Genomic DNA, 12,675 nt, shown 5'->3' on the forward strand with positions numbered 1-12,675 from the left:
AAATTACATTCTTGAGAAAAATCTTTACAAGTATTTAGAACTATACTATTCCATAAAAATGGTCCGCGAAATGAAATAAAAAATTTTCCAAAATTAGTTTGAGAAAATGGTTGTCGAATTAAATTATCGTTCCTTAAAATATATTTATTTCTATCTCTTTGTAAATACAAGTTACAAAAAGAAACGGGTGATAGGTGGGTCTTGCATTTATACATAAAACAAAGAATATTAAAAACATTTAACTCTTATATATTGAGTGCTTTCATATCATATAAAAGAGGCTTGGCGTGAGCAAAACGGTCCTTGAAATTTATAAGGCGTGCTACATGTTTCTGTTGCCGATAGAGAGGTTTAAGTTTACTTTTGTAAGTGGTACCCAAAGCAATGTTTGCATAATTAATATGGCAATGAATTAGCGAATAATATAACTAAATTAAGGTATGTTTGTCTAGAAAGTTTCTTATTTTTTATAAAATACCTATACTCTTTGAAATTATATAGCACAATTTAGCATTCTGGCTTTTACAATTAAGATTTTCATCGATATATACACCTAAAAATCTTGTCACTAGAACTCTTTTAATAATTATGTAATCAATAAAAAGAAAGGGTAAATTGTTAGGCAGCTGGTGCTTTTTACCATAAGGATGAAAAAGAATCCATTTAGTTTTATCAATATTTAATGATAGTTTGTTTACTCTAAACCATTCGGAAATTTTGGCTAGTTCAATGTTCATGTTACTAAAAAGTGTAAAAATGTTTTTATGAGAAATAAATAAGTTAGATTCATCAGCAAACATAATTGTCATTAGGTTAGAAGCTTTTGGTAGATCATTAATGTATATTAGAAATAGGAGGGGTCCTAATATAGATCCTTGAGGAACTCCACATGAAATATTTAACAAACTAGATGATACGTTATCATCCGCATAAACAAATTGTTTCCAATTATTTAGGTAACTTTTAAGCCAAATTAATATATTTCCAGTAATTCCGTACTACTCCAACTTTTTTTAAAAATTTTGGGATCAATAGTATCAAAAGCTTTTGCCGAGTCAATGAAAACACCTTAAGTAAATTGAGAATTAATAGAATCCTCAATGTTCTTAAAGTAAATTGAGAACAAATAGAATCCTCAATGTTCTTAAAGAACAGAGCAACAATAAATTAGTGTAAACACGTATCTAATTTTCTTCAACAAGTTGTTTCGCCATCAGTAGGCTCATCAGAAAGATGATGGTTCTGTTTTAGTGCGATTGCCTTAGAAGCTAGAGACCCGTGGTTCAACGGTACCTTTGGGCAAGTTTTATAGCATCGGTAAGGAACGAGGTGTGAACTTCCTTTCAAATTCTTTTACGCGGTGCTCTGTAATAAAACCATAAGAACTTATTAGGTCACCTAAAATAAATAAATTTAAAAAATTTATATATATATATATATATATATATATATATATATATATTATATATATATATATATGTAGATATATTTATGTATATACATATATATATGTATGTATATATATATATATATATATATATATATATATATATATATATATATATATATATATATATATATATATATATATATATATGCACACATATGCAAACAAGAAGTGTTGGATCAAGATCTTTTGGGGCTCAATACTATTCATAGAAAGAAGGTTTTATTTCCATGTCATCAATCAAAGATTTTATTTCAAGAGTTTCTTTGGTAAAAAAAGTTTTTTTATGAATTAGGACCCCAAAACTCCGTGGCCCGGAACTTTAACCATTTTATTCACATAATGTGATGCTGCATACAAGTTTTCTAATTTATTTTTTAGATATGCATATCTGCTAAAACTTGGATATTCTTTGTTTGCTTCATGACACTTGCAACTTCAATAATAAATGATTCTCTTACTGATAATATTAATACTAAATGTCCACAAATAGATGATGATTCTGTTAAAAGTAAGGTTTTTAATAACAGTTTACTTTTTTTGCAATTTTACAATATTTTTTCTGTAAAGCATGTTAAAGTATTGAGTCTGGGCAGATTTATTGCAATTAAAACTTTTTGCAAGTTATTGATGTTATTAACTACAGGGGGCGAGAACTGCAAATTTTTGGATAAGTCTTCCGTGCTTTGTTTTTTATGTTTTTACCCTTTTTTTGGACTGACAAAAAGTCACTTATATTTTCTAAAATAATAATCAAGATTAAAAAAGCTTATTCACATACTTATGTATTGTGTATATATATATATATATATATATATATATATATATATATATATATATATATATATATATATATATATATATATATATATATATATATGCATATTGCATTAGACTTATATAAGTATTTTGAGTGGTTTATTGGAGCTTTGCTCATCAGTTATTTAATGAACCATTACTGGCAACATCTTTAATTAAAATGCCGATAACTTCCGATGTATTCATCGTGGCTATTCATAGGTAACAATTTTTAGCTGTTCCCACTAATTTTCCATTAAGTAGCAGATGAGCAAAACTACAGTTGACCCCACAAAATGCCTTATAGATCCACTAAAATTCCGCTATAATGTGTTTTGGGTATATATACTCAACAAAAACAAAGAATTCAAATAATTTATTCTAATAGCTGTTAAATAGCAAATAATTTTTTTTTAAAATATGTGGCTATGAAAAAAGCTGTTCAAGAAACAATTTTAAGACATTTTTTAAAGTTATATCTTTAAGTATTAGATTTTTATTTAAAACACTATCCACAAGTATTTCGACTAAACTTATTAAAAACACGTTTACAATCTATAAATAACTCTGTGTGAAAGCTTAGCAAAAGAGTTTAGGCTTCTTTTACTCCTTAGAACTAGAACATGCTATCACTTTTATGTATCACTTATGGCTCTTTAGATATTTACGAAACGTTTGACAGGACCATTAAGCCTTCTATGCGAGCCTTCGTAAAGTTTTTTCCTTTAAAGTTATCACTGAATTAGGTAGAGCTTTGGTTTATACTCCTCGGGCTAAGTGTCATAGTGTCATTACTGTGTCCAAGGCCACAAAGACAAGATCAGCTCACTAAAGAGCATTATAACCCACTTTGACGGAACAAGATTAAGTGAGTTTTAGTAAGAACAGTAATAAACAAGAGTAAAACTCAGAGGTAGTCGAGTTAGAAAGATAGTATAGAAAAAAGCGGACAGACCTTGCACTAAATACTAGGATAAGCAATTAAGATTTATTTTTTTTGTTTTTCTTGCTAACTCAATCAGAACCTGTGTCTTACAAATTCTTATATCAATTTGTATAAGTTAAAGTCAACACCGCTATCTTCCGCTTCTTTCGGAACCAGAAACCGCTACGGCTTTTTTGCTACTTTTTCAAACTTTTATAATATTTTACATATGACAGGTAATTATTTATTTTTCCTGACCGTTACTCGTGAAGTCAACGCGTTGTTGTATTTATTTCATAAATAGTAAAAGTCTATTATTAATAACTTTTAAGATAAAACAAAGGATAATAAAAATTATTCATTTGTACTTCATCAAGAAGTTTTTTACTTATTTATTTATAAGTTTCATGCTCAGGCTTTTCAACATTGTAGGACCTGAGAGATGACCTTTTGGTTCGAAGACTATCAGATCCATAGCTGAAGAGTCTCTCAACGGTTACATCGCCGTGTTGTACGTGAGAAGCAAGCAATGAAAAGTCTAGATTTACGCTTATATATGGACAACATAGTATGCACATAAAATGATCTTGTTGCTGACATTTTATGCTAAGCGCACATGTCGCTTCATCAAAGCTTTTAAATCAACTTGAACAACTCTTAAGTTACTTTAATTACTTGATTTAAAAGGCTTTAATTTTTGGAAAAATTTTATTTCCTTATATTTCATTTATAGTAAATGAAAAAGTGTGTTATATTTACAGTTTTAGATGGTATTTTTTAATTGAAATTGTAATTTAAATTTAGAAATACCATTTAAAATTGTTTATACAAAAGACTTTCACGATTATTGGATGGTTAAGCGCCATACCAGCCAAAACAACAAAGTTGAAAAAAATTAGTTTATATTAAAAAATGATTTATGTAGTGTTTCTTTGCAAACACCAAAATACTATAATTAAAATTTTACAGTGCACTGAACTGCAATTACTTTTAGTTTTTTTGGTTTAGTGGCTTGTGTTAAAGACTTTGCATCAAATTATCTCATTTCAACATATTCTTTGTATAGGCTGGTTTGGCGCTAAGTCATCCAATTATCGTAGTGCTTTAGAATCTCAATTGATGAAGTAATGGAAGTCAAAATTAAAAATATACAAAAGAATTTTAAAAGGTCTTATCTAATCTTTAAATAAAAAATTTGTTAATTATATTTTATACAAAGCATTCATTGTATAATTATCAGGTACTAAAAACATTATTAAAACAATCTGATTTTTTATCAACATACCGAGAGCACACTTTTGGAACTCATTTATTTCAATTAATAGTAAAACGGTTAGTTTGATTTTCAAACTTTATATACTGTATTATAAAAGCAGTTACTTGATATGAAAACTCTTTTTTGTTTTTAAAATATAATCCCTCCTCCATCCTATCTCCGCTTGTTCACAACAACTTTTATTTTTAAAACATTTCAGTGACAGATCCAGCATTTTTTGTGTTGGAGATTTTGAGCTAACTTTCAGACACAGAGCAAACTCCAAACATTTGTATGTTTTTATACCTATCGTCAGCCGAGAACCAAGAGCCCGTATGTCCATTTTTTGTATTTCCATGAAAATCAAGTTTTAAAATTTAATTATCAAGACTTATTGCCAGAATGTCCGACTATTTTTAAATATTAAATATTTAAAAGTTGACTCGTTCTTCAAACTAGATTTATTGGACACATGGTTCTCGGCTGACATTATGTCAAATAATAATGCTTTGCAAAAAAACGCTGAGAGATAATGCTTTGAAACTAAAAATTTATGGATGAATATAAGTCTAGTTGAGAATACTACAAAAGGTATTTTATCAACTTGTTGCCCTCAATGAGATTTTAGGGCTTTTTTGTTCCCAGCCCTCAATCATCGCAATTTTTTGCAAAGCATCATTATTTGACAAAAGTATAAACATGAAAATGTTTGGAGTATGCTCCATGTCTGAAAGTTAGCTCAAACACCAAAAAATGCTGGATCCGTTTCTTAATCTCGCCTTTCCTCGTTCACATATACTATCACTTTTATGTATCTTAAATTTTTATTTCTTTATTCTACTTTTTTAAGGTAAAATTGCTAAAAATACATTGTTTAAGCAATCTAAGATGTCTTTAACATATCAAGGGTTACACTTGAGCAACTTATTTCTTCCAAATAGTAGTAAAACTATAAGTTCAATTTAAACTCTTTAAGTTTTTTTTAAATAAAGTTACTCGATTATAATTTATCACTAACTCTCTCTTATTTTTGAAATATAATCTCTATCCACTTTGTTTACAAACTTATCTGTATCTTTTAATCAATACAACTTATGATTGAATATTTTCGCTTACATAGTTTCGAAGATTCAATTGAAGATAGAAACTTACAATATCATTAAAATATTTACAAGTATTACGAATCATTTAAAGCTAAAAAGTTTCACACCCTTTGTTAACTTATTTTTACATTTTTTCATTTCTTTTCTTTTTATTCTATTTTGATATAAAGTTTATATATGTTTGAAAAATCAAAAATCAAATTTTTAATTTTTCAAACATATTATATATTAAAAATTATATATTTTTGCTAACTTATTTTAACGTTTCCTCATTTTTATCTGTTTATTTTTTTTCTTCTATTACAACTTCAGATAAGGTTTAATGTTAAAAATTATACACTTTTGTTAAATCTTACGTTGTTCTTTTTATCTAATAAATAAAAAATTGTTTAAGCGACATTTCGTTGTACGTAAAATTATAATAAGTTGTAAAGCATAAAAACAGTAGCTAATTAATTTTCTTTTAAGTTATGTTTTGGTCTGATTTGTAGTACAATTTTTGTAAAAGTTTGCACAGACCGTCCATTAGACGAAAAATACCAATTTAAAAACAGTAATAATAAAACTAAATATTAAAAACCATAATGAAGTCATTACATTTTTTTATTTTTGTTAATTAATTTTTATTTACTTTTATTAAGACAACATTAATAAAAATTGATTTCTTTTTTAAGATTTTTCATAATTAGTGGTCTCTAACTCTTTAAAACAGTTTTTAACCCGTTATCCCAGTTCAGTAGTAACGGGGATTAACCTGCTAAAATGTTAACTAGGATCACCTGCTGAAATATTTGCGCATAATTGTTTCAAGCAGTTTCCTTTTATTTCTTTTATGATAGTTGTCATTTATAGATAAGTTTTTGGGTGCAGTCAGTCGAAATCCTGTGAAACTCTATGCAGAGCTGACAACGCCGGGGGGCGTCACCCATCCCATCCCCTTTCCTTTCCCCCACTCCCCCCCCCCCCCTTCCCACACACATATACTTTTTTTCTATTAAATTTTTTTTTAAGAAAATTCTAGTTATGGAGGACTTTTTGAAAAAATTGACGGTTGTGCTCTCCTCATACTTCGAAACCCGTGTCGTGGGCCCTGCATTGTAATGTTCAGTCGCTTCAGAAGAATGTTGATTGCCATTCATGCGATTAGATTTTTGTTCTATGCTTCTTTACAAAATTCTCTTTTTTGTTTTTTTAATATAAATTCTCCCACACAAATACGTAAGCTAGTAAACACTAAGCTTGCTTTTGGTATTAACCTAGACTTGCTGTTACAAAGAATTGTTTTTTAATTAATTTTTTTAATTTGGTATTATTAGGCACACGATTTACTATTATCATTATCTCTGGCTGTAATTAATACCAAAGTACGCGGAAAATATAAACGTTTTCAGAATGAGTACATTATTTAAATTTGAATCACCTGTTTCCAAGTTATGACAAATTATGTTGGGCTCAATAACGCCTATTTTGCGTCAAAGTTTGCTGAGTTTCCCTTAAGGTTTTATGGGACCAAATTTTGATATTAGATTCATTTTTCAAAGACCATTAATGAGAGTGAGTTTTATTGAAGTACTTATGTCAAATTATCTTTATTGTTTGTTTTTTTTTTACTAAGGAATCAAAGCTTCAATTCTACAAATTACTATTCTCATATTAGGGTCCCCCAGGTAAAGATCCCAGTGCTCGTTTGCCCAATTTGGGGCAATTTGGTCAAAAGTTAAAAAGGTCAAAAAATAAAAGCTTAGTTAAAACCGTAAAAAGTAAAATTAGCTAAAGAAAAAGAGTTTTTTCAAACTGCCAGAGTGAAAAAACTTATTTACATTTATAATTATCAAGAAAATATGTAAAAAATCTTAGGGCTTGTTTCCCCCATTCAGGGTAATTCGGCCAAAAACAATCAAAGCTCAGTAAAAACAATAAAAATTAACATTAGTCAAAAGAAGGGTTTTTTCAAACTATCAGAACGAACAAATTCTTTTATATTTATAAACATTAGTAAAAATACACAGGGCCTGCTTTCCTACTTTGAGGCAAATTGGGCCAAGCGTACAAAAAGCTCTGCTAAAATCGTAAAAATTAACTATAGTTAAAGAAAAAGAGATTTCAAATTTTTCGAGTGAACAAATTTACTTACATTTATAAATATCAAAAACTATGTAAAAATTTTCGGTCTTCTTTCCCCGGCTCGGGGCGATTGGGAACAATTAAAGCTCTGTAAAAATAATAAAAATTAACTTTAAATTTAAAGAACAAGTGCTTATGCATATTGTCAGAGTAAAAAGGTTTATACACATTTATGAAAATGTAAAGTATATGTAAGAATCCTCGGGCTCGTTTGCCCCATTTGGGGCAATTGGGTCAAACGCAATGAAATTACTGTAAAACCAAAAAAAATAAACTTTAGTTAAAAAATGAGATCATTTATAAATTGTAAAAATAAATAAATTTTTTGTACATGTATAAAAATTCAAGTTTTCCGGAAAGAAATGACTTTGTACACAATAGAAATGCAATGTCTTGCTTTGCCCAACCACTGTCTGAAGCACTTCCTGAACTTTTTTCTGGAGCCTTTTCAATTTTAAAACTCGAGAGAGACTTATTAGTTTTTCCTTTTAATATGAAATGTGGTGGAAGAAAGTTACTTATTGCACTGACACAAGCTTTTACTGTGATTGTTTCCAAGTTACCTGATTGACCACAATGTAGATACTTAACTCCTTTTTTAGCAACTATTTCTCCACAACAATAATCAAATTGAATCCTAGTCTCATCTATATTACAAATATTTTGGGGTTTCTAAAGGTTGTTTTTTGTTAACTTATTTTTAAGAATGGAAAAATAATTCAACACTTTACAAACATTTATACACTGATGTCTGCTAGCTACTGTACCTTCTGATTGACATAAAATTAAATCTTAATGTCTTTTGCAGATTTGACTCCACTATTATTCTGTAGGAGTTCCATTCCTGAATGCTTCTTATGTTTTAAAGCAAAATTTTCAACATATTTTATAAATTGCGATTGACCAAATCCGATTCCTAAGGCTGCACGGTTATATGCAAACTTGTAACAAACATCTTGGAATGTTAAAAACTTTACATGCTGCTCAGTGTAAAACTCCATTTTTATCAGCTTCAACTGCTGACATCATCAATTCATCATGCCATAAACGATGTTTTCCGCGTTTGCTTCTCTGTTTTTCAATTTTCGTTGAATTTTCTATTTTTTTAGTTTTATTATTTTTTTCCATTCTAAAGTAAAGTGTAAAAAATCACAATGAAAATTTAATTATAAAATGGTTATGACTGTCTAAAAATAAATGTCTATGTTTCTATGATTATACCATATACAAGTACTCTTACATTACAATCATATACATGTACTTTTATGCACATGGTACATACAAACATGGTTTAAAATATGTCTACATAAAAACCTCTATGGTTTTCTAAAATAATATTTTTGGTAAAATGACATTATAGAAATTTGAAACAAATTTTCAAAACTGGAGGTTCTTCCTGCAAATTTATTGACTTAAACATATTTAGAGTGTTTTTATAGTGACACTGTCACTGGAATGACAGCAAGGTTTATTATCCGAGGTTTACAAAGACTTTCTACCCTATCCACATTGCTATCTTATATGTGCCACTAATAACCAAAACAATAAAGCCAAACGAATAAATAAGACTGAGGTCAAGCTATTGAGACTGTTGAAAAACCATACGATATTGTAATTTGTGATTACCATACAATATTGAAAAACCATACAATATTGTAATTGTAAACCACACAATATTGCAAACATACTGGGTCCCCTACTTTTGAGAGAACATAACTTTTCAAAACATTTGAAAAATTTTTAAAAATGTCAAAAACAAAACAAATTGAAGATAAATTATAATTTAGGGTCTTAACAAGGGCTTTGAGCTGCAGCACAACTATAGTTGTTATAAATGATAAAAAGTGCATAAAATATACAAACCATCAGAAATTATGCAGTGCATCATGTAATTTAAGTTAGTCATTCTCTTTTTCTCTCTGCATGCATACATATATATATATATATATATATATATATATATATATATATATATATATATATATATATATATATATATATATATATATATATATCTGTCTTTAAATAATTTGACTAAAAAGAAGACTAAAGTTGTCTTATCTCTCAGCCCCGTAATAAATATCATACATAGCATAGCTTTTAAAAACCGTGTAAAATAATACAAAATCTTTTAAATATTATTTAAGTTAAAATAAAGAAAGAAAAAAAATTAATTAATAAATCAAAAAATCAAAAAAAAAGAAAAAATTAATTCTATATAGATAACAAAACAAAAAGATAAAAAGTGAATGTATAAATGATAAAATTAAATCGTGTAAAAATTTAAAATAGAATTTTTTTTTTTCTTTATGCGTATATATAAAATTAATAAATATATTCATAATTATATAAATCAAATCATAAGAGTACTCTTATTTAACGCCTTAGAAGGAATTTAATTCATTGTTGTTTTAGTAGTAGAGTTTGCCTGAATTTTGTTTTAAATTGGTTAAGCGAGAGTGTTTTAAGATCATCATTTAAAAGTGTATTCCATAATTTAGGTCCTCGATTTCTAATTGAGTATTTAGTAGCTGAATAATAGGTTTTGGATTTGTTGTACCTTTGACCACTTTTTGCTTTAAGGCGTTTTCTGTGAAGCCTATTGAGCAAATTTAAACCATTCAAACTATATAATATTCTCTCATATTTTTCTCAAAAATTATACTTTAGACTTTTTTTTCATTCAACCAAGAAGTATCTTTTTCCCGCGTTTAAAAAAAAGAAGTCAATTGGTCAAAGGTACAACACGTACGTTGTACCTTTGACCAAAATGTTAGTATTAAAAAATCATGCAATGTTTGAACCTCTTTAGTAGCTCAGCTTGTTATATATCATATAGCAACTTTTGGCCTACCTTGTATCAATAAAAAAAACATAACTATTTTGAAAAAAAATCTAACTATTTTGTAATTAATCCTAATTGTCTAAAAAATAAACTAGAAAAATCAATCCTTACAATCTTGCAATGACTTGTGTATCGAAGTTACTATACTCAGTATTACTAATAGTATTACTAATTTTTTTAAATTTTTTTTTTTTTTTTTTTTTTTATAGGTGCCCCAAGAAGTCCTAACGGTCTTGTCACAGAGCACCGCGGAAGTGCATTTAACCAGGAAGTTCACGCCTCCTTCCTTACCGTGACGCGAAAATATGTCCAGAGCTCGTTTCGAACCTGGATCTCCTGCTTATAAAGCAAGCGTTCTAACCACTGCGCCACGGCCGCACAAATATAATTATAATAAACAAAATTAGTTATTATAACAATTTAGATAAAGTCACATGTTTTCTTTAGTTTTTGTTGGTCAAAGGTACAACAATCCTAGTCTGGTCAAACGTACACGAGATGGGTTTCTTTAACAGTTATCGTCTTAATCCCCATTTACGGTCAGACATAATCATCCAAATTTTTCCATAACAAAAAAATGATGTTGGGTAATGCTTATAATGGTGTAGACGAATCAAACAATAATTTATCATATTTTTAAAGTCAGAATAAGGTTAACACAAGTATTTACTTTTTAAGAGCCAAAACTTATAATTACTAGTGGATTGATACCCCTATCCCGAGTATGATGTTTTACGGTAAGAAGCGTCTTCATGGACTATTATTTCAAATCACGTTTTTTTTTTAAATAAAAGTAAGCCGACAGAGTAGAATACAACGTGGTCAAAAGTACAACAGGTTCCCCTATACATGATTTATTTTTTTTAATATTGAGTAAAATAAAGGCGGTGCCGTTTTTTTTATCAAGTTTAAACAATAATATAAGAATTTGATAAAGATTTATTTTGAAAACATTTAATATATTGAGTTTACTAAAAAGTATTTTTGTATGGGAGAGTCGACCTTCTTTTGTAATAATCGTAACAGCATGTTTTTGTTTGCAGAGAAGTTTATTTATTTTTGTAACGTTGGTGCTGCACCAAGCAATATTTGCATAGTTTAGGTAACAATGTATAAATGAAAAGTATATATATTTCAAACAAGATTGGTTTAAAAACTGTTTAGCTTTATAGAGTATACCAATATTTTTTGAAATTTTATTCTCAATTACACTTATACGTTCTCTGCAATTAATATTTTCATCTAGAATTACGCCCAAGAATTTTAACGATGTTTTCCTTTTTATTAAATTATTATCAATAAAAAGATTTGGTAGTTTCCATGAAATATTTTTTTTTTGAAAGCATGATGGAATAATGTGTATTTAGTTTTATTAATGTTTAGGGTAGCTTATTGAATTTAAACCATTGGCTTAGTTTATCAAGTTCTCTATTTACTGTTAAAAATAAAACATTAATATCTTCGTTGGAATAAAAACAGTTAGAATCATCGGCAAATAAAATTGAGTTTAAGATGTTAGAAAAATTGTTTAAATCATTAATATAAACTAGAAATAAGAGGGGTCCTAGTATTGAACCCTGGGGAACACTGCATGCGATAGTCATATTATCCATTTTTTCACTTTCGTATGAACTATACTGCTTCCTGTCAAACAAGTAACTTTTAAACCAACTAAGGTTTGAGTTTCTTATTCCGTAGATTACGAGTTTGGATAAAAGAATTATATGATAAACTGTATCAAAGGCTTTGCTTAGATCTATAAAAACACCTAAAGCATATTTTTCCTCATTAAACACTTTAAATATATCATGTACAAGATGTAAGATTGCGTGATCAATAGAATGACCAGATTTAAAACCAAATTGTTTATTCTACAAAATTTTATTGTTGCTTAAGAAAGAATAGAGTCTATTATACAAAATTCGTTTTAGAATTTTTTAAAAACATGTAAGAATTGAGATCAGCCTATAATTAGTAAGGTCATAAGGATATATATATATATATATATATATATATATATATATATATATATATATATATATATATATATATATATATATATATATATATATATATATATATATATATATATATATATATATAAATATAAGATATATATATCAGATAAGAATGATATAAGATTTTTTATAAGATTATAAGTTATAAGATGTTATAAAA

At 27.7% G+C, this 12,675-nt stretch overlaps 1 protein-coding gene across 1 annotated transcript in view; it reads left to right on the forward strand.

Annotated features, from left to right (window-relative positions):
* The first annotated feature begins 1,677 nt into the window (after positions 1-1,677).
* The window catches only part of LOC101239423 (uncharacterized), a 157,662-nt gene continuing 146,664 nt past the window's right edge, over positions 1,678-12,675 (forward strand). The window contains exons 1-2 of the mRNA XM_065794841.1: positions 1,678-1,716; positions 1,829-1,958. Coding sequence (XP_065650913.1) covers positions 1,678-1,716; positions 1,829-1,958 — 169 coding nt within the window. The remainder of the gene's footprint in view (positions 1,717-1,828; positions 1,959-12,675) is intronic.

This window comes from Hydra vulgaris, chromosome 04 (assembly GCF_038396675.1).
Source record: "Hydra vulgaris chromosome 04, alternate assembly HydraT2T_AEP".
Taxonomy (NCBI): Eukaryota; Metazoa; Cnidaria; class Hydrozoa; order Anthoathecata; family Hydridae; genus Hydra; species Hydra vulgaris.